This window comes from Strongylocentrotus purpuratus, unplaced genomic scaffold (genome assembly GCF_000002235.5).
Source record: "Strongylocentrotus purpuratus isolate Spur 01 unplaced genomic scaffold, Spur_5.0 spur5_scaffold_9, whole genome shotgun sequence".
Classification (NCBI taxonomy): domain Eukaryota; kingdom Metazoa; phylum Echinodermata; class Echinoidea; order Camarodonta; family Strongylocentrotidae; genus Strongylocentrotus; species Strongylocentrotus purpuratus.
The window spans coordinates 25,303,387-25,328,427 of NW_022145615.1; the positions used below are offsets into that span (position 1 = coordinate 25,303,387).

Consider the following 25,041-nt stretch of genomic DNA (forward strand, 5'->3'; position numbering starts at 1 on the left):
TATATATAGCATTTACAAACAACAATGGACATGTACAGAATCCCCCCCCCCCCCCCTCCCTTCAGACTAGCATAAAAAACAACGTCACTTGGCAACCATATTTGCCTATATTATTTAGTTTCATTTGGACACTATATGAAGCTGTTGTATTACATGCTTGTCAATGGTGCTTGTGCATATCCATCCATGAGATTGCAAAGGGTACATCTTTATGTTGTTGATCATGAACTGCTATGTTCTCCAAACTGTGCCCTTTATTTCGACCACCATTTTAAAATAAATGTTTACCTATGCTTTTATTGACAAACTGTTTTATCATAGATGAGTTTTGCAGTATCATTTTTAGGAGGAAACAAGCAAATTTGTAAATAGACAAATGCACATCACCAAAGTTTATTATATGCTTTCTTTTATTTATAAGCGCAGAGGCACATGGTATCATGGAAGATAGACACACACAAAAAGTGAATTCATCAAAATCATAAAAAAATGCAAATCAACTAAATATATTTTACATCACATTAATTTCAGAATAAAAGCATATCAAATATACATACTTGAATGCTACATCATATACTTTTTATTTACCAGACAAAAGTGAATTTGATAAACCATATATAACAATATGTCTAAAATTGTCTATTCAATGTTAAAAAATACAATGTTAAAAAATAATGCAATGTTTGTTAACGAAAATGTGTATGGAAGAGAATTTGCATCGAATCAACTGGTATACTGCAACTTCACAACATGCAATTTGAAATACTAGTACTTGATAATACCCTCCATAATATATGTTACATTGTTTGAGAAATGTATGTTTTCTTGTTCGATTTTAGAATGTTGAGATGAATATCAATGCAATAAATTTTGACTTTAGAAGACTAGTATGACATGTTCAAATCGCTTGTTTTGATTTCACTGGTTCTACCGGTGGTCATAAGAAGCTTTCCTCCTTTACGGTACATGTAAACTTCATCTTGACTATAGGTTTTGGGGATGTTGGGGGGGGGGGGGAAGCAACTTTCAGAATTGGAACAAAATACATGCACATGTATTAGTAGCACTACATGTATCAGGGTTCCTAATTATGAAAATGTTTTAAACTGGAATTAGGACGATAAATAGAATTTGAAACTCTATCAAAGAGAAAAAATTGTATTTAGTTTGCATGAAATGCTTGGAACCAAGAATTTTGATTACTCAGACCTACAATCGATTGCTTCAAACTAAACTATTTCATAAAAAATGCACCATCACCTTAGAAAATAGCAGTATAAACATCAAATTTGCTTGGTGTTAGAGATTTTCTATAAAATGGTGTTGCATTCGTTTATCTAGTGTCCCACATGTTCATATTGTTTAATATTGGTGCATGAATCCTTTCAGTTTTCTAAGTTGTTTACATCTTGTTTACATTTCTACGTGTTACTATCAACCTTGTAATTAATGAGGATTCTTTATTAACTACTAAGCAACTATTATTCTCAGCTGAAGACAGGTTCTATTACAAAACATGCATGTTTCCATAATTATATTAAGCACATTCAATATGTTCATGTGAGCTTGTGAATTACACTCTGAAAACAACATAAAGGAGAAGAAAAAAAGATCCCCCAAATCAAATCCAAGATTTTCATTCCTTTCTATTTTTCTTGTTTTCTAAATCTGACAGTCGCACTTATCAGCGCCATATCATATTCAAGGAGGGACACAATGTGACACGCACAGTTAACCCGCAGTGCCACTTATAAGGCACAAAGAAAGGGAAAAGGGTAAAATTCCAAGGTTCTTGGGATTCTAAAGTGTGCAGGCAAGTATTGAATCCAATGACCAGGGTAGTAGTACATCTGTAAAGCGCTTAGAGACATTTGTATTAAGCGCTATATAAAAGCGGAATATCATTGTTATTTTGTGTCTAAGAATCAAGAAAAATAATTTTAAGTCATCTCTGGACAAAGCCTCGCGGAATTGTTTTTATCAATCATTTATAATTCCATCACGGATCTATATAATCTTAATTTGAATCCACCTAATTCTAAGATACAAATTCAATGCATGCACTCAAAAAATGTCTTACAATGTATTGTGAAGTATGGCTGCTTTTTACAAGCAAAGGCACTTTTATACAAATTGCATATTTGTTTATTCTATTGCATTGCATGTTCATTTCATCACAATTCCATAAAAAGACTTATTCAAATTTTGAAAACTATATGTAAATTTAAGCTTTCATCTTTTCCTTTAAAAAGCAGCAACTTCATTTTACATCCTTTATTTTTAATTTATATTCTTCAATGCAACTTTCTCAGAACTTGCAACAGTTACGCTTATTTTGCTAATAGATTATCTAATATGCCGGCGCATTTTGTGTATTGACTTTGATTATCCAAGCCCATCACTCTTTGGCATAGGGGATGGAATAATATTCACCATCATTGTATACAAACATTCGTCATATCTCATGCTGTATTTGAAATGATTTAAACTTCAATAATAGTGTTACTACTTCTTTTTTTACTCAAATTTGCATTGTATGAAGGAAATATAACCGGAGCATACCTGTGATGTGTGTAAATGAGTCACAATCATGACGAACCTGGGCCCTGTGTCCCAAAGCTCGTTATCACTGAAAGATGCTATACAATTATGACTCCATACATAGCCAATCAAATGTGGCCACCTGCCTTTAGCCATCAGGTGTATTGCCTCCCATTCAGAAGAAATACACATGGCAGAACCCGCCACAAAAGGCCACCTGTCTACAGTGGCCACCTTTCCTTGCTCTTGTGGGTGGCCTTAACCAGATGACTACCAAATCATCTCATTCCCATGGGCTTAGGGCAGGAGACATCCAGTACCAGTGGACAATGGGTTAATAGACTGACAGGTTTGACTGTGTCAATTTTCGTAACAGGTTTTTGATGACAAATTCATGAAACAGGGCCCTGGGCACCGTTTCATAAAACTTGATACCAATAACAAGTTACAAGCTACTGTTATAAGCTACTGAAATCATGGCATGTGATTGGCTAAGAGCAATTTGTCATAGAAATTTAGCATTTGTTATAGATAAAAGGTTTTACTTTTAATACCTATGCATCAGGAGAAGAACAGAAAGAGGCAAAAATGGGTGTGGTTCTCGGTATGGATTGAGAGCTAGATGTTGATAAGCTGACCGACGGATCCAGAAGGTGACGTTGCCGATGGTGACGGAGCGTATGGAGATGGGGGTAGGAGAATAGAGTCGTCCTCATCTGTAGAAAGACAGAATTTGGAGGAAAAAAAGTTTTAGTAATGACTGGGAAAAACTTTAAAAAACGTAGCCACAATTTCAACTATCATTGATATATTTCAGGTCTATCTCAATATTCATATTATTGAAAAAAAACTTCATATTTTGCAGATTATCTTGGATTTTTAAGGAGAATGGACACCATTAGGGTATCCATCAAATTAAAGATGCTATTAATCACTGAAAGTACATTTAATTTTTATAACTAAAAGGGTTTTGCATAATGTGTATTCTCTTTTTGACTCTTTATTCCCCATAGATCAAAACTTTGACTTCCATATTTTTTGTATATGGTGGTCCCCTGCTTGTTCCATTGGTCATGCAAAACCAGTAAAGAGTTCAAGCTTTCCACTACATATTGAAATTCAAACCATTATTTTGTGTACTATATTAGGGGAGAAGCCCCTCTTGTTTACTTCATTAAAAATAGTATCTTAAAACAGATATATGGTAAATTAAGAAGTGCAACTTAAGAAGTGCTCTTTTATTAAAGATGTATTCTCTTACCTAAGATGCCAAAGTCAATGGTGGTTTTAGGAGTGGTCTGAAGCAATGGACTCCGAGATGAAGGCGAAGCCTTGTAGCTGCTCAAAGGTGTCTTTGAACCAGGGGTTTTCAGTCTTAAACTGGACATATCCCTCAGGAAAGATGCATCATTTGCAGAAAATGGGCTCTCATCACCGAAAGAGAGACCAGAGATATTGGCTGGGAGCGAGAACCGTGAACTGTCATTTAAGTGAGGGGTCCGATGTAACGTACCCTTGGCTGTTGAATTGGGTGCTGAGCCAAATGATGTGTCCGCCTGACGACTCAATCTACTTCTGTTCTTGGTCAGTTTAGGGGTTGCTGATGGTGATACTAAAGGTGATATATGGACCAGAAGATCTTCCAATCTATTTGAAGTGTCCAAGAAGAATGCCTCTTGTCCATTCTCAAAGGTATTGTCCAGCGCAAAGGGCTTGTCATTGGGGGTGAATCTACCATTTGATTTACTGTGATCTGGTGAGGGACTCGGAGGAGTATTACTTGACGTAGTGCTACTCGGTGTCAGGGAAAATTCAGTAGGTATTTGTTCATTTAATATTGGATGGCTCACTTCTGGCTCACACTGAAGTGCCGGGCTCAAGAAAATACCATTTGAGGCAAATGAATCTCCATTCAGTGCTGAATCATCCAAGTCATGTTGATATCTCAAGCGACTTCTACTCCCATTCAGCTTGGGGGTTGCTGAAGGCGTCACTAACGGTGACACATGCACCAGAAGATCTTCCAACCGATCTGATGCGTCTAGGAGAAAATCATCTGGTCCATTCTCTGAGGTGTCGTCCAGAGAAAAGAGCTTGTCAAGGGGGCTTTTAAGTTCCATTCCACCATTCACTCTATGGTGTTCGGGGGAAGGACTGAGGTAATCCTCAGCTATCGCACCACCACCATTTCCTTGGAATGTTCTATCTGGTGTTTGTCCATTGCGGGTAAGGTGGGTCAATTCTTGCCCAGACTGAAGAGTCGGATTGGAAGCGAACACATCTCCGTTCATTGAAGAGTCATTCAGGTCACTCCCAAAACTATGCGTACTGATGTTACGCTCATCAACATGATCAGAGAAAGTGACCGACTTCTGAGAACCGTTACTGGTCCGTTGTTTGACAGAAGACAATTGCTGCGATGACATGGTATCCAGACTTGCCACATCATCACTCTCAGGGCTCCTGGTACTGCCAGCTGTGGAAGGCAGCACAAGGGGACTGGCTGGATGCTGTGCTCGTGTGGAGCTGGAATGATTATTAACTGGTGTAGTGACTGGAGAGTGTTTCAGCTTGTCTTTGGTCACAAAGGCGCTTTGATCTGAGGGAAGGAGACAAAATATGGTTGATCCAAGAACAAACATTGTAACAAATATTAAGTTTCATCCCACATGGCATTTTGAGTAAAAAAATACAAGATTTACCTCTATAAATATTCTAATAACTTGCTCCAAACAAGATACAGTCAAACCTGCTTTAGTGACCACCTGTCTATAACAAGCACATTTTTTTTCCCCTTGAAAATGGTTTCTTATTGAAACATGTACTAAAGGAACCTGTCTACAAAGACCACTTTTGGTGTTTCCCTTGGGCGGTCGCTGTAGACAGGTTTGACTGTATATAAATACCAAACCAATAAGATACGATGCACTTTACCAAGTCCTTTTTAGATATGATGAAGAAAATCACAGCCCTTTCTTTCTATGCACACAATCAGCATCATTACACTAGTGTCGTAATTAAGATTAGACTTTCAAAAGTTTTATTCGCATACAATGAAACTTGTATCATTGGTTGGACTACTCACTGATTAGGGGTTAATGGGTTTTTATGACTGACTGACCTCAAACTTGACAGCATACTTTAATCTACCCCTAATCAAGGACGAATGCACAAATCTGAATACATGCATGTTACACAACATGTAGCTCAGAATCTGCATATTTTACAAATATTGAAAATGGAAGTGGATATCTTGTGACCTTGTCTAGCTTTTAAATTGTCTCACCAAGGACAGAAAGAGGATCTTCAATGCCTAAAGGTAGAGGAGATTCAGAATGACCAGGTGACAAAGATAATGGAGATTCCATCAATCCTTTGAACTCTGGAGATCCGCTCATAGCACCAACCACTGAATCAGCAATCTTTAAAATATAAACAAGAAATTAAGAAAACATAAATGTTTACAATCATTTCAGATATATTAGTATTGCAAAATACAGTATTTCAAGAAAATACAAACTAGCTTTAAAATAAGAAATAACCACAGATGCATAACCAACTTTAAAATGTCTTTGCCTTTGTGAGAAAGGGGGGGGGGGAGTACAAATTATTCTCTTAAACAAATAAGAACTTGAATTTACAGTGTTGTTATATGAGAAATCAGTGAACTTTTTGAAAATAGGAATAATAGCTTCAACAAATAATATACACAATAGAAAGGATAGAAAGCTTGTAATTTTGCCTACTATCCATGAATCATTAACAAATTCAAGGCCTTTTATATCATAGCAAAATTGTACAAAAATTAATACACATTCAAATTTTACTGAAAGGTTGCTCTTCATAATCCCTGAAGATTTCCACAGGATTTTCTAACATAGCAACATGAGATATATACAAGGTAGATTCCATGCATAAAGATGCTATTACACAAAACAGAGTATTCAATACATAGGTTGTCATTCATACAAATTTTAGTTTCATTTTCTTTTAATTACCTGATCAATAAGGTTTTGATGGGCTCTAGTCACAGATGTGCTGGTATGGTCATCCTGGGGTCGACTGCTGACAGGTGTTTTTGTATGATGGGAAGGGGTGGAAGTCGACCTGTCTCCACCTTTAGATGACCCAGGCTGTACAGGTCACAAAGCATGACCACAAAATGAAGAAAATGTTTGGTTGGATTAAAAAAGTTGAACAAAATAATAAATAGGAACAACCGATGAGCGGTTGGAGGCCTGTAGCATCAATCCACATGATTAATCATTCATAATGACACAAAGTATGCCATTTACATTTTTTAATGTCATCTGGGATGCTTGATTGTTCATTAAAGTTGTTATCAATAACGATTCAAATAACAAGTTTGCCTCTAACCCATCAAATAAAACAATTTCAGTAGCTAATAACAGTTATTGCATCTTGTCATTGATAACAAATTTAATGAAACAGGGACCGTTTCTCTTTCTTAAACATTAGAGAAGTTGGAAATCACATACTAAAATTCATTGTTGTCATGACTTCTACTTTGAACCTCTGATACACTAAAAGCCTCAGTAGTGTGAACACTCCTACCTTTCGCGCTGTCTTTCTGGTTGATGGTGTTCTGACATTCTTGGTTTTCTGAAGTGCAGGTGTTCTGCTTTGTTTGGTGACCTTTCTAGACTGGGTCTTGACCTCTCTCTTTTCATGATGGGGGATGAACTTGGTGGTTGAATCTTCAAGCTAAAATCAAATGAAGTCAACCCATAATTACATAGAAAATCATGTCATTTTTACAAGAGCCATTTATTACTCACTGGAAAAAACAAAACAGCAACAGTCATACCATCTCACATGAATTAAGACATTTTATATTTTTATTTGATTAGACTTTTTTTTCTCTCTTTATGATCATTTTCAAAGTTACTTTACCAACTGATTACAAAGCAATAAGCAACAATGATTATCAAAGTAATTATGTTATATCATTAACACAAATGAATCATAAAGAAGGATTGTCACATCAGCAGAATTTGATGACAATCCTTTTTTAACATCGTTTATCCTTCAATACGTCATAAAGAAATGCAATACACGCCCCAACCCTATAGTTGATGAAATAGAACCCCTGGGAAAATGTTGAAACACCCATTTTACCTTAAGTGTGGATTCTTCTTCACTCTGTGACTGTTCTTGTGTTCTAGCAGGTGCCGACTGCACTCTCCGTCTGTCTAGTTTCTGCTGGGCTGCTTTGGCAGGGGCAGGCTTGGGCAACTTAGAGGGCCTGAAAGGGTACGACATATTTCTAAAAACTGAGCATTGGGATCTTTTGACAAGCAATATTCATAATAAATGAATTCACATATATGAATCCTTCTCTGAATATTCTAATAAAAAGACATTTCTTTCAACTATTTTGAACAATTTGTTGTTTCTTCTTAATCAACATTTTGTATGCATCAATTGTTGATTGGTTTTCTTGATTCGTCCTCAAATGCTGCAAACATTTCAAACATTTATAATAATAATATTAATAGCATTTTCCTACATAGCACATAGGCCTACATGTAACACTTGAAAGTAAAAGTTCCTATGCATGAAACATTGGTACATACTACCGATAAATAACTTTACTTAACACCATTACAATTATACAATATAAAAAAATCATTGAAACATGTCATCATAAAGCCCCTTTGTTATAAATTAATTATTGCTTTATTGCAACCTAAACCTGTGGTTGGATTTCAAATTTTCAAAAATTACAGATAGATAACAATGACAGAGAAACAGAGAATCTGATACATAGATGTAGACATATGAATACCAATGTACTACAATCAAATCATTACACATTAGCAAATAAATCAATATAAGCTCATGAGTACAACATTTCATAATGATTGTATTTAACATCAGAAGTAATTAGGGTAGATATGTCTATAAATTTAGCAGTTTATAATTAAATTTATAATAATAATGGATAAAAGGATGAGTTCCTACCTATTGATCTGCTCTCTAAGAAGTCTGAGTGAGCTGGTTGGAGTCCCTTGAGTAAGGCTGCTCTGTTTATACACCGCTTGGTTCACGTTATTCACTAGCGATGATACAGCTTCAGGTGTATTCACTTCAAGAAGACATAATGAAAATCAACAATCAACAAAATGATGGAGATGAAATGTATTCATAAGCCCCATCCCCTCCCAAATAAATTCACGACAAACTTGATGGCAAGGCTTTGCATACATGTATGTAGTACATATGACTTAAACAAGTCAAAGATAGCCAAAGTCAACACATTTCAATAATTTCTGTCAAGATCGACTTACGTGAGGTTATCTGTTTAAGCCAGTAAGCCTACTAAATAAACTCAACAAATTGTTTCCTTTTACGAATTAATAAAAAAGTAGCCCCCCGAAATAAAATAGCAGAGGTGTCATTACTGGCCTGGGCTGTACTCTCAGGCTCAAAGGACATAGAGAGGGGGCAGGAGGGGGCAAAGGTGGGGAGAGGGGATGAAGCTGAGACCGATGGAAAGAAAGGGGGAGGGGGGGGGGGAGGTGTTCCTACCTGTAGGTGATGCTTTCCAGAAGGCTTTATTCATTGGTCTAGTAGGGGTGTCATCACTGGCCTGGGCTGCACTAACAGGCTCAAAGGATACAGGAGGGGTCGACGGTAACAACCCTAGACCATCACCTAAAAACTGGGGGGGACAAATAAACAACTTGATATAACAGATACACGATCAACTATCTCATAAAAGTTGTCAATGGTAAGATAAAAGATGGGTGAAATTTTCTTTAAGGTTGGCTGTATCTATTTGTGCTTTGACTGAGTTGCCAGTGGGAGGATTTCTGGATCAAAATGACGTCAACAAACACATATAACTTCTTTATTCTTTCTATGATTTGTCACAAGCTTTCACTCAATTGTTTTTCTTATTTAACTGCTTCCACTCTGGCAAAGTTTAAAAAGATGAAATTCTTCCTTAATGATTTCAAGCCATATTCTTAGAGTGAATGTCATGTTTTAATAGCACATGTGTTTTTGTTTAGGTGAAATATAATCATACATGTATCTTTCCACTAGACAATTACCTTTAAACTTGAAGTTAGAAATGATATTAAATTTGAATTATGCAACATTATACAAGGGAAACTAGAAAAGCTCATTAAGTTACTTACATGACTGGTATGTGTGTTTGGAGCCCTCTGCCTAGTGGGTGCTTCATAGCCTGGACGTAGGTGTCTCTTTAGTGATCCAATGGAAGACTTGACAGAAGGAAGCACTTCTTGACTCATGGAAGACCTATCATTCAAAGACACAACTTACTGTTTAGGAGCGATGCAGAGAATTTCAAGGAGATAAACAAATGGTAACTGATGAAGAAACACAACTCAAAGCTGTACCCTCTTGATATATAGAAGACCTGTTTAAATCAATTGCATGGATTTGAAGGGACAGGGGGTGTTTCACAAAGATCCTAAGTTGAACTTATCTCTAAGTTGGACTTAACAATTATGGAAAGCCGTTCGCATCTTTGAAAATATTTTGTATAAGTTATTTTAAAAGGCATAAAATGTTGTTTCAAATCATTCATATTTTCTATTATCATGGGAGATTTCATGTTCTTGATGGGGAATTTATAAAAAGTCTAAAATATTTGAATTTTTGCTTTTGAATATATTTTATTTTAAGGCTACAAATGGCTCTCCGTAATTGTTAAGTCCAACTTAGAGTTAAGTTTGACTTAGAATCTTTGTGAAGCACCCCCTGGTCAAACAATCTTGTAAAAGGGATTAAAAATAGCTCAACTTTCAAACAGTTGAGGGATGGGTGGATGTGACTTTAGAGCCAAGGCTTCCACATCTTTTCATACCAACTTCATACAACAATACTTATACCATGCGTCTCTCACTGTGCAGTGTCAAAATGCATTGCAGCCATACATCAATGTTCGTTTATCTGATACACAATAATACCCAATTCTTTTCACTCGCTAGGGATGAAATTCATATATACAGTACAACAGTCAGACTGTTTCTTGAAACTCAAATATTGATTGATCTCTGGATGAGAATATAGAAATTGCTGACGTCTTAAAGCCCGTCTGCACTAGTTTGGCCAGGGGGATTAGACCTCCCTGCAAGGTCACTGACAGGTGGTTATCTCATCAAATCAGCTCTCAATTGACATAAGAAAGAGGGGATCATGGGGGACCAACAGGCACCGATTAGGCATTGTTTGCTATAAAGAGGGCGTAAGTAGCTATAAGTAGTGCAGTGGGGCTTTAAGATTGGAAGCTTGCTGACCTTAACGCTTGGAGGTTGGTGAGATGAGCATGATGGGTGTGCACCTGAGTAACGATCTCAGGCTGGAGGCCTTCATAGTCTGCCATCGGAGCTGAGGAGGCATGGAGGAAAAACAGACACATTGAGTATGTGAGAGAGAGAGAGAGAGAGAGAGGGGGAGAGATATGGAGGGAGAGAGAGGGAGAGATGGAGAGAGAGAGGGAGGGAGAGAGATGGGGTGGGACAAGAGAGAGAGAGAGAGAGAGAGAGAGAGAGAGGAGAGAAAGATACAAAATCATTCATGTTTTTTCTTTTGGGGGGGGGGCATTTTTATAAGTTAGCTTTTTTTTCTTTTTAAACCTCATTTTTGTATAATTAAATGTATTGCTCCATGAGTTTAGTTGTTTTTATTTTTCTAATTTACTTCATTTGTGTATTTTCTTTTTAATTATCATCTTGTGGCAGACAAATGTCCATATAATACTTTGGACTGTTTTAACATCATATAAGTGTTAGATTCATGTCGACCAGTAAATTAATAAAACACCAATCCATTACCTTGATGCATTTTCTCTAGGTAGAGTCTTAGTGAGAGATTCCACAGTTGGATGAGAGAAAGCAAGTTGAGCTTCCCGCTTTCATAAGTGTTGTCAATGTTCCGCTATAATACAAAGCAAAGGTACATCAAAAGAGAGAAACAGATTTCAATTAAATGCTTTGTTTAATTACTTAGTGACTGATGGCACAAAAATTGAAATTATGACAAATTATTGGTTAATGACTATGTTAGGCTGGTTGCTTTTGCATAGAGTTAATTGTCATAACAAACTTAAATTTGCAGAGAAGTAAAGAATATGTTGATGTTTACCAATGTTTCTATTTAACTTAAATTTGCACAGAAGTAAAGATTATGTTGATTTTTACCAATGTTCTATTTAACGTTGTTTCCGCTATTTAATTTTCTGAATACGGTCCTAGAGCTTTTGGATCTCACCTTCTCCAGTTCTTTATGGCATTCTCTGAGCAGCATCTCGGGGACCTGGACCCTGAGTTCAGCACCATCCAACCTGTATCGGTTGGCTGCTCCTTCCAAGATGGACTCTACCACCTCAAGCTCCTGGCGCTGGGAGGCATGACAGGTCGCCACCGTCTTCCACATCTCCCTCACCTGAAGAAAAAAGAAAGAAAAGATTGTTGTCATAGAATAATGAATCACAATTCAATTTCAATTTCAAATATTTCCACAGATTCATAAAAGACTATATAAATTACAATCAAATATAAAAGCATTAAAACAAAAGATAAACCTGCAGAGGGGGTGATAAAAAATCACAGAGGTTTATCGGGGATCATCCCCTGCATAAAATGACAATATTAAAATACAATCATTTTGTTACTTAAACAATAAACACATTAAACAAAAACATATACAAATATTAAAAGCAAATCTATGTGTGGGGTGAGTAGTAGTGGGTGGTGGTACCAATAATCACAATATATAGAGGAAATAAATGATATAAAGAGAAAAAAAAATAGAAATAGTGAGAAACACCATACAAACTAAATCTTAAGAGTTGGATCACAAGAGATTTTTTTTTTACACAAGGTCCTCTTGCGAGAAATGTAACCCCCAAATCAAACACAACTCGATCTTCAACCAACATGTATCTCACTTCAAGTGCTTGCTTGTGTTCGACTCTGGGAGTTGTATTGAATTGAAAGTATTCATGCAAGTATGCAAGAGGTCTAGTATACACATTTTATGATTATTTCTCAAGCAACAGTTCCTCTTCATGACCTGGAAGATTGCCATCAGTTTAGCCACCGTAGCAACAGGATATGCATGTAAGTCAGCTGCCATCCATTGACTTGAAACTTTATGTGGAATATGTTTAAATTTTTTTTTAAAGAGTACTCATTCCTATTCTATTTTTATTTTCTTGCTATTATGATGTCATTACAAGTGAAGAAATACTTAAATGTCAAAATCCAAAGCACTACTTACTGTAGAAATTCTATTTTTACTCTCTGTTCAAAAGAACTGCTCCTCATTACGAAAACTGATTTTACAAACAACGCAGTTTGAATGTAAAAAAAAAAAAAATACCATTTTAAAATATGAAAAGAAAATGCAATCATGAAAATTGCAAAGGAGAGAAAGAGAAAAACAACAAACAAAACCTGCCTTTTGAACTTTCTGTGTTCTTGTCACTGCCATCGTGTCCCATTCCGCATCAAGCAGGGCTCCTGATCTACGACGTCTGGTGGCTGAAGGGCTCCCTCTAGTCTTGGCCTGTGCCATCAGACGCGCTTCCTCCTGTTTGATTTGAGCCTCTAGCTCACGGATCTCCTTTCCTACACGTCTGTACTCCCCCACAAGCTCACTGGGGATGCAAAGTGAAAATTAGTGTTACATTTCGGCCATGCATCCTATAGGTTTCAAATTATATTCCAAAACAGTACTGACAATGATCTGCATATGAAACTGGCTAAAGCAGTAAACAATGATGCATCGATCCCTCAAAAAAATCACAATATGTAACTGTACAAAGTACCGGCTCACTGCACATACAAAGTGAAAATTAGTGTTACATTTTTTTATGTACTGACAATGATCTGTATATGAAACTGGCTAAAAGCATGTTAACAATGGTGCATCAATCCATCAAAATATCCCAATATGTAACTGTACTACAAAGGGCTTGATCATGGAGTACACAATGAATACACAAGCAATGTCAGACACCAAATACCAAATCCAATTACAAGATAGTCCTTTATTAGTGCAAATTCAATGCTTCATGTTATTTCTGACATCTATGAAACAGACATTTATAGTTTACCGGTAACCTGCAAAACAACAACATAAAAACCACACAAACAAAATTCAGGTACACAACTAAACTTACACAAAATATGCAAATTACCTCTTTAAAAAAAAACATCCAAAAGAAAGAGATACAAATCACTTAGGTGAAATTAAAATTGTATGTTGTTTGTTTGTTTGTTTGTTTGTTTATTTACCTTGAATAGGAACTCCATTGTTCCTGGAGGAGAAGATCTTTCTGAAGATGGGAGAGAAAGGATCTCCTATGTCTCACACAGCAAGCCTCTAAGGCACGGCCGATCTGCTCACCAAACTCCGCATCCTTGGAGGGTAGTTGAGGGTAGAGGAGGAGGTCCCTTTCTTTCACACCTGAAGAATGAAATAGGCATGCAAGTTGAAAGGTAAACGGGCGATGACACAAACATTATCAATTCTCATTTTACTGTAATGGGCATTCAGAATTTACATTTTAATAGCATAAAGCCATACTAACATTATAGTCCATACTTTCTTATCAAATACAAATTTTTGTTTAAATAAGATACTTCAAAATGCAGTAAAGAATTACTCACTTTAAAAAGTTCAAAAATCATTTCAGTCAAAAATTCAAAAATGTAAGTGGTAAAAACACTCTGAGAAATGGGTTATTAATCAAACAATGCATTTTGCGAAGAAAGAATAAAGAAAATAATATAACACTTGCAAAACCTTTCACAAAAGCATTCAATGTATTGGTTATTTTTAAAGTGCACATATCCATCATGCAAGGTGCTCAAGGCGCTCCAATAAGACCCTGGTTCTACTAAGCTACCATTTCGGGTGCTCACAGCATTCAAGGAATTGCTTACTACCAGTACCCATTAAACACCTGGGTGGAGAGTGGCAAATATAGATTTATGTTTTGCCACAGGACATTAGTGCCACAGTGGGACTTGAACCGTGAACCATGTGATTCAGAATCAGACGACGTATCCACTAGACCACACGGCACCTCTGCAGTAATCACAGGCAACTCTGAATCTGCTTTGTCTGCTTCATTGGTTTTATGTAATATGTAGTTTACTTTAAAGCCGCACTGCACTACTTATGGCTACTTGCGCCCTCTATATAGCAAACAATGCCTAATCAGTGCATGTAGGTCCCCCATGTTCCCCTTTATCTTATGTTAAGTGAGAGCTGATTTGATGAAATAACCAACTGTCAGTGACCTTGCAGGGAGGTCTAATCCCCCCTGGCCAAACTCATACAGACGGGCTTTAATGAGAAATGCATGAGATCATACCTATCTCCTTCAGGATAACCTTGTGAACAACATAACGACTGAAATGCAGCAGGAATGTATAGAACTTGTCTCCTCCCGGGGACAGAAATAGAGATGGCACGATCCTTGGTAGGTTACAATCTTCCTCTTCCTGTAAGGAAAGAAAAAAAAAGATAAGCGATTGCATTGTGAACGATACAGTGTGGAATCGATCAGAAAAGGTTAATCATCTAGCATATAAGTATGGATGTGTACTGCAAGGTTCTGGAATCATCAAATGATAAGAAATTTGCCCAGTCTTGGTAAAGTTACAAGCACTGTACACAGAAATATGTATATGGGACCACACAAACATGGTGCATTAAACTCCGTCCCGATTTTGATGCTGTTACATGCCATATCTAGAATATTAAGGCATTTGAAGAGCCATGCTTTTTAGGGAACATTTTTTATCTGATGTTCTTTCACACTTGCATAATAACAATGATAACGCTCACAAATTATGTTGCACCTCTTCCTAGAACTCAACCTTCTCTTTAATCAAGGGAGCTATAGCTTATACCTTGCATGATTTCATTGACTCACTTCAGTTGCTTAACAACTTCCTGAAATAATGTTCATCTATATCTCAGCTACACATTAGACATCAAAGCATCACTTCCTTACATGGTTACATTTTACACTGATAGACAGTTAATTATGTGGGGAAAATTGAGATTTAGACTGCTTAAAGAAAGAAACATACATTACCTTGATCTCTGTCAGCCAATTATTAACTACTTTACGATAAGCCTGTTCCTGCTTCTTATCAGTGATGGGCCAGCAATACCTACACGAGGAACAAGGAAGAAGAAAATAAATACAATTAAAATCAAGAACATTAATAATAATAATAATAATATTATGATAATAATAATAATTATTTAGGATAATAAGAATCATTATTTAAGTACCATAGCATTTACAAAATAACAGAAAGTGAAGAAAAAAAACCATAAAAATAAACATAAAACATTCAGTTGTGCATGTGAACAGCAATTGTCATACTCAAGAGATGACAAGACCTGCATATTCAACTTCAGTAAATAAACAGGGTTGTCATTGCCATATTCACATTGCCTCGTTTTGTATCTCGTTATCACAAAGCTGAAGTGTTTTGACATCTCTTTATTGAAACAAGAACTGTTTGCTGTAGGATTTGTCATTTCTGAAATGGAATTGAGGAGACGTGGAAAAGTATTCATGTACAAAGTTGTTAAGAGAACTCACCGGAAGCGATCCTGAGCCATTGACAGATTCAGCTTTTCAAAGAGAAAGTGCATCACTACTTCAAAGCACTTCTTGTTGGGCACAGCAAACATATCCCTGAAGTGAGAAAAAAAGAACAAAAATGTCATGAAGTACATCCTGAATTACACAGAAGAAACATTAGATACATTAATATATCATTTTGTGAATCTCAATCTCAATTATTGAAGTTAATTATATAAAGTTAAAATCTACAATGAGAGTGACATCATTGTTTTAGGCTTGACTGATGATATGGGTGGTCTCTGTGGCCTGATCATTAAGTTGACTTGTTCATACCCTTCGGCACAAATATAAATGGAAATGGCAAAATAACACAGGAAAATTGAGTATCCGCTATAACATTCAGAAAGATCAATCTCAGTATTAAAAACACATTCAAACATCAAAATAGGAATCAATGTTACATTCATTTTGCAATATATATACAGAAAATAGAAAAGAACAGTTGGTGTGAATACATGTAGAGTAAAGGAGCCCGTTTTCGGCCACTTAAGACAAAATCCTATTTTTAGGACTCTTTACTTCCTATTTATTATCATTTCTTGTTCAAATCATGAAGCAAATATTATTATTATTTAAACAAAAAAAGAATCCCAGAAAAAAATCACGAATTGCCATGACAATATTCATTTCAATTTTCACTGTTTTGGAGCCAGTTATCGGCCGAGCGTTTCAGTTTACGGCCGCATGTACAAAGTCAATAGTGCGTTTCCGCGCTGATGTACAGCACAAGCGGGCGGAGCAGGTATCCCACGCCTGAGCTCCCTGGTGCTCGCCTGGCCGAAGACAGGCACAGCGGTGATCGGAAGTTGGAATCTGAATTAGACAGAGATATTGTGTGTGCGTCGCGGTGTGCGGCTGCATTGATTTAATACATGCGATGAGATACTTTTGAGCTTGCGACTAGCACAAAATCGGGCTCTAAATCTGAAAAATACTTGAAATAAAGCTCATTTTATGGTACCCATATTTCTTACAGACACGCGTAAGATACTCGATTTTTCAGATTTGGGTAGCGGGACCGGCGATTACATCGCTAAAATGTGATATTTTAGGATATATTTTCCATTGCAAATGTGGTTCTTCAGTGACACTGGCATGGTATGGTATGTGTGGGATATGTGTTATGCTATTATGCGATGTATTTTAGAGTGATTTTACCTTGCATCCAACCAATCGGCCGAAAACTTGAGCTGGCCGATTACCGGCTCCTTTACTCTATATTCATCTATGAATACAGCAGTATGTTTTGATACTTTTTTTTTTTTTTTTTTTAATTTAAATTTTATTCATCTTACTTTGTGAATGGCACATTGAACCTTCCTTCCATCTCACTTCTCTCAAAACCAAGCAAGAGGAGGTTGGTGAAGATCGCATCCCTCCGGTCCAGTGGCCCTTGAGGCCCTTGAGGGTGCGCCTCCCGAGGACGACTATTCTTCTTCTTCACACTCATGGTTAGACTGCTAAGATATCATCATAAGGAAACCTAAAGAAAGAGACAATAGTTAGGTTCACATGAGAGGCTGTCTGTTAACTTTAATTTTAGATTGTGGTTTTAGACTTAAAAGTTAAATGTTCTTTGTAGTTTGTAGTTAGGGACCATGTAGATGCCTTTACAAAAACTTAAGCCACAAGCAATCTTAAAGATAAAGACCAGTTAATGGTCATGCGATTGCATTGTGAAAGAAACATTGTGGAATCGATCAGAAAAGGTTAATCATCTAGCGTATTGGTGTGTACTGCAGCGAGGTTGTGGAATCATCAAAATCATAAGAAATTTGGCCCAGTCTTGGTAAAGTTGCAAGCACTGTACACAGAATGATGTATATGGGACAACGCGACACGTGCGCGATATCCAACAGGTCCAAATAGATATAATAATTTACCAAATATATTAGTAGACTCTAGAGTCTAGGCGGACTCTGTAAACAGCTGACACTGACACAGTGACAGACGCATTTCAGATTTTGGGTTTTGTTTACAATTAGTGAAATACAATTACAGTTCACACAGCTGGGTGTAGGTGCCAATTCAGGCTAGGTAATATTAATATCATATTTCATGTTATCACCTAGCATTAGCAAGAAATGTGCCTCTCTCGCGCACAGTCACATTCACAATCAGCTCAGCCTCAGGTACCGGTAACACTGCAAACAGAAGTCGAGGCAGAGCTCCCGATCCCTGTTAGCCTTAAGGGCTCTCTCGAAATGTTTTTTTAATGATATTATTCGAGAGAGCCTTAAACGGCTCCCATACCCCTGCACGGAGAGGCATGTAAACAAAACTCAAAAGTGGTCCAAAATCACACTTTCGCGCACCCGACCAATATTGGACAGTGGCTTTGATAAATTTTGTCCGAGTTTTGGTCTTAATTAGCGCTTTAATTTCAAAATCGGATCTAAAAATAACAAAATAAGAGCAATTTTCTTACCAGACCGATACAGCTCAGCTCCCTTTTCACGTGTACCGTGTGAATTCACGATGTCTACACAATGGTGATGACCTCTGACTGGCACTTCCGTAATTGTGGGTAAATTGTGCTGCTTCCGTATAATGCGCTGTATGAGTGTTATTCAGCGCATTATACGGAAGCAGCACATTTACGAAGTGCTAGTCAGAGGTCATCACCATTGTGTAGACATCGTGAATTCACACGGTACACGTGAAAAGGGAGCTGAGCTGTATCGGTCTGGTAAGAAAATTGCTCTTATTTTGTTATTTTTAGATCCGATTTTGAAATTAAAGCGCTAATTAAGACCAAAACTCGGACAAAATTTATCAAAGCCACTGTCCAATATTGGTCGGGTGCGCGAAAGTGTGATTTTGGACCACTTTTGAGTTTTGTTTACATGCCTCTCCGTGCAGGGGTATGGGAGCCGTTTAAGGCTCTCTCGAATAATATCATTAAAAAAACATTTCGAGAGAGCCCTTAAGGCTAATCCCTGTCATGTTATTTTTTTTTGCGGCACAGATTGGGGCTAAGTGCGTGTATGGGAAATTTTAGGGTTTGGGTTAGGGTTAGGGTTAGGGTTAAATCAAGACCTCTTTAAAAAATAAAGCCCCAATCTGTGCCGCAGAAAAAAAATGACGCATCCCGATCTCTATTCCGCCCGGCCAGTTCGGGCATTCAGGCACATAGATCTACACGTCTGCTCTCGCGCGTTGGCAGACACCCATAAATAATCCATAGCCTAGACTACTCCGTTTCACGTCATACATTTTTACACAGTACACGACCATGTCACTGTAGCTCAATGACTTTAATTTTACAAATTGATACATATATGATCAAACAAACAAAAATAAAATGTCTAACTTACTAAAATATTACGGTAAGGCTGGAATAAAAGAGTAAACATTCAAAGTTCTTGACTGACTGACGTCGTTTATCGCTCCCGCCGTTTCCCTGTTTTTGTATTTGGGCGATCAATGAAGCTAAAAAAACGCCCAAAAGTTGTTATCATAAGCCACTTCTGACAACAATAAAGCATTGTGGGAGCGCAGAGAAATATTCCAAAAAAATATAGATCTATTGACCCATTACCATTTTTATGCGTTTCATCTTCTAAAAGTATATCATCTTATCTCTCTCTCTCTCTCTCTCTCTCTCTCTCTCTCTCTCTCTCTCTCGTCCTTTTCCCTCTATTCCACTCGATCTTTTCAGGCTCCATCCCCTCTTTTCTTTAATCCTTATCTTTGCCCGCGCCTTCAATCAAAATAATGATGGATTGGATCATTGGATTATTTAAACACCTTATTAATAATTTAGCCGGGCGGGGGCGGGCCACATATTGCAGTTACATAGGTCTATAATACAGTAACAAAATATTACAACACATAACAAAACAAAACCATCAAACATATAGATTGATAATGGAAGAAAAAAAGGCGGGGGTTGCAAATTTGGTTTGGACGGGGTGTGCCGCTAGCAAGCCTCGACTTGAACGCCTACCCATTTTAAGAGTCGTGTTGGGGGATTTTACTCGAAGTCAAGCCCATTTTTCCTAATTGTAAGAGATTTTTAGTAACTTTTAGTGAAAAAGTTACCCATTAATTAGCATGTTAGAGCGCGGCACACCCCGTATGATATGTGAGTACCCCTCCCCCGTAAAAAAAAAAAAGTATTAGTCTTTTAACCATACCCAACTTTCAGCTAAAATATTTTTTTTTTTATTAATACCAGATAAAATATCCCAAAAGGTCAGTAGTGCGTATTCCGTTTCCATTCTCTTTCCCATAAGTATTTCAGCATATCATGTACATAAATTGCTTTGTTTAATCACAATATGCACTATATAGTTGAGGGAGAGAGTTCAAATAACATTGCACACACATTTTATAAGCATGAACATAGGAGAACTAATTAGGCTTAATCACTTCCCGTTTATGGAAGAGTTACTGCTTCCATTTTTATTTCTAGAAGCACAATATTTTGCCAAGTTAGTGTGTGATGATATGAAGATTCAGAGCGAGCGAGCAAAGTGAGCAATTAAAAAAGTCAAGATTATTTTGTACTGCGACCAATTAGACTCTTGTCATTAGACAAAATGCCCAATCTTTTATGTCATGAAAATGACCCTTAATAAGTTCCTAATGAAATAAACTATAATGTGAACAAGCGATTTTTTTTGGAGGAAAATTGAGTGAAAAAATTACCTCGGTCGCTTTAAATTTAGAGAGGCTATATGATAAATCTATTGCGGAAGATATTAGTGGTGTTTTTTTTTTTTAAATCCCGTCATCATAAATGCAATTGCCTATATTGAGTTTTGAAAACTCCTTATTGTCTAATTCAAAATCATTCTTATATTCCATGAAGTTCAAAAGGAGCATGGGGTTTAACGGATCGGGTAGGTTGTAAGATAGATGCCTCTGTTAGCAGTTGAATATATACTTGTTGCCAGTTATAGACTCCAAGCTCTTAAAACAAGATGTTGCATTGCCCTTTAGATGCCAAAACATGGATCGGCCGGTCGAAAATCTTCTTTTTTTTCTAACTTTTTATGTCCCTCTTTGGGCTGATATTTCTCAGTTTTGAATTTGTGCATTCTTTAAGCATTGTTTTCTTCTTAAAAATCGGTTAAACAAAAATATTAAAAAACTTTTTTTTTTAAAGCCGAACGTTGATTTCAAGATGTGGGGGTCGGTCGCAAAAGAATATACCTAAAAACATTTTTTAAACGCCTTATACATGTCATTGAATACAGAGGCAAACGTTTGCAGTGACTCTGATGAATGCCTTTAATATAGAGAAGGGACATTATTTTGGTCGCCGTTAGAAACGAGCACGATTAAGTTCTAAAAGGGGCTCAGTTAAGTATTGTGCTCCAGTCCCCGAAACCTTACGGCTCCATTATCTTTTATTGTTGTGGTAGAATTAGCCACAGGGCCTAAACTCCGATTCTTTGAAACTATAAGCTATACATAGGAACAAAAGGGGGCACTTAAATTATCAAAGAGCAATCACTTATGTAAGAAACAAAAAGGGACACATACAAACAAATAAAAAAAAATGACAAGAAAAATAATAGGCATATGGGTGTGAGGGAGGGTTTGATGGCCGGGGGAGTGAAGTACGGGGTGAAGTAATTATGGCCTACAAGCACTGATCTCTACGATTTTTCCGTAGAGATCAGTGCCTACAAGTGAAATAATGAAGCAATATGCAAATTACAATTTACAAAGCACACATTATATGCACAAGGAGTGAAGGACTTATCTTGTTTCGTATCGTCCTGTGTTTCCTCATCTTTTCTTTTCATTGCATTTTCTACTTTATGATATTTTGATATTTTATGTGTTAGCTAGCCTAAATTACAAGCTATGCTTTCATAGGTTTCCTTCACAGTACAGCAAGCAATTATCTTCTCAGTCTCAATTGTGTACTTTTATTGCATTTTGTGTACCATGTTATGTATACTTCTCGTTTATTAATATTTTAATTAGAATGACTAGTCTTTGTAAAACAAAAAGTTTTGTAAATTTTATTTGCTGATATTGTGGAAAAAAAAATCAATGAAAAGGGTTAACCAAGCCAAGTTGGCGATTTATAAGCAGCACTTTGACGGCCTCCCAATTTTGAAGATTAAAAATGATTGATTCATTTTACATCAATTATAATTTTTTGATTCATTTAATGTAATACAATAATATTAATTTATTTTAAATTGCTTTTATTATATTAAAAAATTATGATTTGGTAATGAAAACAAATATTTGTATAGATTGTTTAAACCTACAATTGTAGAGGCTGTTTCGTAATCATTTCATAATCAAGATGGCAGCCTCCAGAGCATCCAACTTTTGTCTCCAAGTCGTCAAAATTAGTCAATTAAAACCATTTACTCAGTGCAGTGGTAAGCCTATCCTACTTTTATAAGTGCATTATTTCGTTAATTTATCGCGATTAACTTTTGAGAGAAGTATATTCCGAAAATACTAAGTTAGGTATCGGCTAGCGCGGCTTGCTGCTCTAAGGTAGTGCCCGCATGTACATTTTTGTGTAGGGTTTATAAAGCTGGAGCTGTAAGCCCAGCTCTCTCTGTTGTTGTCCCTCCGCTTTTCGGCATGCAGCACATCACCGATCACGCCGCAGTGCAGTGCATGCAGGCAGATTGCATTTATCTTTGCATGGCTTTATTAAGTTGAATTGTTTAGCATTTACGGCTTTTGTCTCGTGATAAGTTCCTTATTTAAAATGAATGAAATGATTTGTAATGCCTGGCGTCTAGACTAGACTATTAGCTATTGTGAGTGAACTAATTACAAAAGTCTTTGAAGTTTGATTAATTCTGATTTGTTTATGACTTAGACTAGAGTTAGATCGTGCCCTATGGCTATGGTCTATGACTATTTTGGAGAATGGTAAAAAGTGCAAACAAATTGGAGACTGTTATAGAGAGTGGAGAATGTTGAAAAGTGCAAACAAGCTGAAGAGAATGAAAACGCTCTGGATTACTTCCTTAAAAAGAAGATTGAAACACAGAGAGCTAGTATGAAGTAGCTTAGGAAGAGAATTTTTAATCCACATGACTTTCAATTTACTTTTCAAAAAGATCAATCATTTATATGAATTTTTACATCTCTAATGTTATCTTATTAGTAACTGCTGCAAGACAAATGATATTCACAACACCAATCAGATGTGCATCAGCATCATCAAACGGTAACCAAGGAAACGGAGACCAATCTTCAGGGCGTGCCCCACTCAAAAAGCCATTCACTCCAGTGGGTAAACATGACGACCACATGCCGGAGAAGCACAGGGACGCTGAGAAGGAAGCTTTAAAAGCATTCCCAGACGATGTCAATCCGGAGACGGGGGAGAAGGGAGGACCCAGGGGACCGGAACCAACTAGGTATGGGGACTGGGAGAGGAAAGGCAGATGCATTGATTTCTGATGGAACAATGAAAGATTAAAGATACAAGAACCGTCTGGCAGTTTTGATAAGGGAAGAGGATACAAGTTACTGATGAGAAGCAACCACATGGGGACTGAAAAACAAGACTGAAGCATTTATTTGTAATTATGAAGGACAAAAATTAAAGGGACATAATGAACCAGATACATGGATTGAAAGAGGAAATACAGATTTCTTGAATGTAATCGATAGAGGATGATGGAGGGAATGGAATCCAACTGGATACAGAGTGAGAGGGATGATGATTGATGAACACACCCTTTTCCTCATATTTGACCTCCTCTCTTTCATAGTTCCATGACATCTTCCATGTTTGGCCGAATGTCAAATGCACCTTCCTTGAGTACCTCAGATCATCATGCATGGTGATGACTTTAATATTTTGTTAACTTTATTCACTACGTATTCCTTATATTGTATATTTATGTTTAGTATATAACTAGGCAATGTGGCGTGCGCCTGTAATCCAGCTAACAGTGGAAGTTACAAACTGATTCAGCCGAGGACGCAGGTTCGAAACCGAGTCACGTCTTTCGGATGGTGATGTTTAAAGGTCCGTCCCCAGACATAAATAATCATATCTGATTGATACACGTCTGTAAAACCCCAATACACACACAGTATATGTGTGTACATGTACATGTATATAGCCGAAGTGTTTTCTATTAGATATAACTTATGTTTTTTTTTAATGATTACAACTTAAGTCCTACAAATAAAAGGATGTCACATGGCATTAAAAAAAAGGTTCAAGGGGGTGGGGTCAAAAGAAAGAAAGCAGGTAGTGGTAAGAATAAATAATAATTTGACTTTGCCTGATCCAGAACACACGTATTTCGCAAAATGGAGCATATATTAAGGTCTACCGGCAGCTTATTTTCAACCTTTTTAAGAGACAGTTTGAATCTTATTTCATAATACTATATCAGCATTGGTTAAATTAAACATCCATCTTGTCTAGATGTAAGATGCTAATGAATGTATTGTAAATCATGAACATCGCAATGTAAGATCTGTATTGCCCTTAACAAGTCTTTAGTTGGAGGTTATAATTTTTGCATAGGGTGAGAGATGGGTATCAACATGTTATTTTCAATTATGAATATTAAAGGTAATACAAAGTTTTAGGAAATTTTGAAAATTGGGTGGATATTGATTCTTTACAATTTTGATATATTTGGATGCCCCTGTTGATGTATTATAAGCACTAGAAAATTTAGCCCCTAAAACACTTCTGCTTTTGAGAAAAATTAAAAATTTACCGGTGCTCCCTGTAAATTTTGATAAATTTCAAATAGCGCCTATGGCCGTACAATGGTAGCTGAGACCATGAACATTTCAGAATATGTAGTTGTGATATGATTTCCAAACGGGAATAGCTAACCGGTCGATTTAGTCAAGAAACA

At 36.7% G+C, this 25,041-nt stretch overlaps 2 protein-coding genes across 2 annotated transcripts; one reads left to right on the forward strand and one right to left on the reverse strand.

Annotated features, from left to right (window-relative positions):
• Positions 1-490: 490 nt before the first annotated feature.
• Positions 491-19,721, reverse strand: LOC762945. The gene is made up of 19 exons (XM_030976563.1): positions 19,534-19,721; positions 17,512-17,699; positions 16,172-16,267; positions 15,653-15,731; positions 14,924-15,053; positions 13,839-14,010; positions 13,000-13,198; positions 11,809-11,982; positions 11,373-11,475; positions 10,836-10,926; positions 9,708-9,831; positions 9,094-9,226; positions 8,527-8,650; positions 7,681-7,807; positions 7,117-7,266; positions 6,540-6,674; positions 5,828-5,963; positions 3,803-5,140; positions 491-3,257 (listed from the first exon to the last, which is right to left on the reverse strand). The coding sequence occupies exons 2-19, from the start codon at positions 17,664-17,666 to the stop codon at positions 3,160-3,162; spliced, it is 3,564 nt and encodes a 1,187-aa protein (XP_030832423.1). The 5' UTR covers positions 17,667-17,699; positions 19,534-19,721; the 3' UTR covers positions 491-3,159.
• Positions 19,722-22,468: 2,747 nt separating this feature from the next.
• Positions 22,469-23,750, forward strand: LOC576678 (succinate dehydrogenase assembly factor 4, mitochondrial). Its single transcript, XM_776959.4, has 2 exons — positions 22,469-22,569; positions 23,316-23,750. Exons 1-2 carry the CDS (start codon positions 22,491-22,493, stop codon positions 23,612-23,614), a joined length of 378 nt encoding a protein of 125 aa, XP_782052.1. The 5' UTR covers positions 22,469-22,490; the 3' UTR covers positions 23,615-23,750.
• The last annotated feature ends 1,291 nt before the right edge of the window (positions 23,751-25,041 follow it).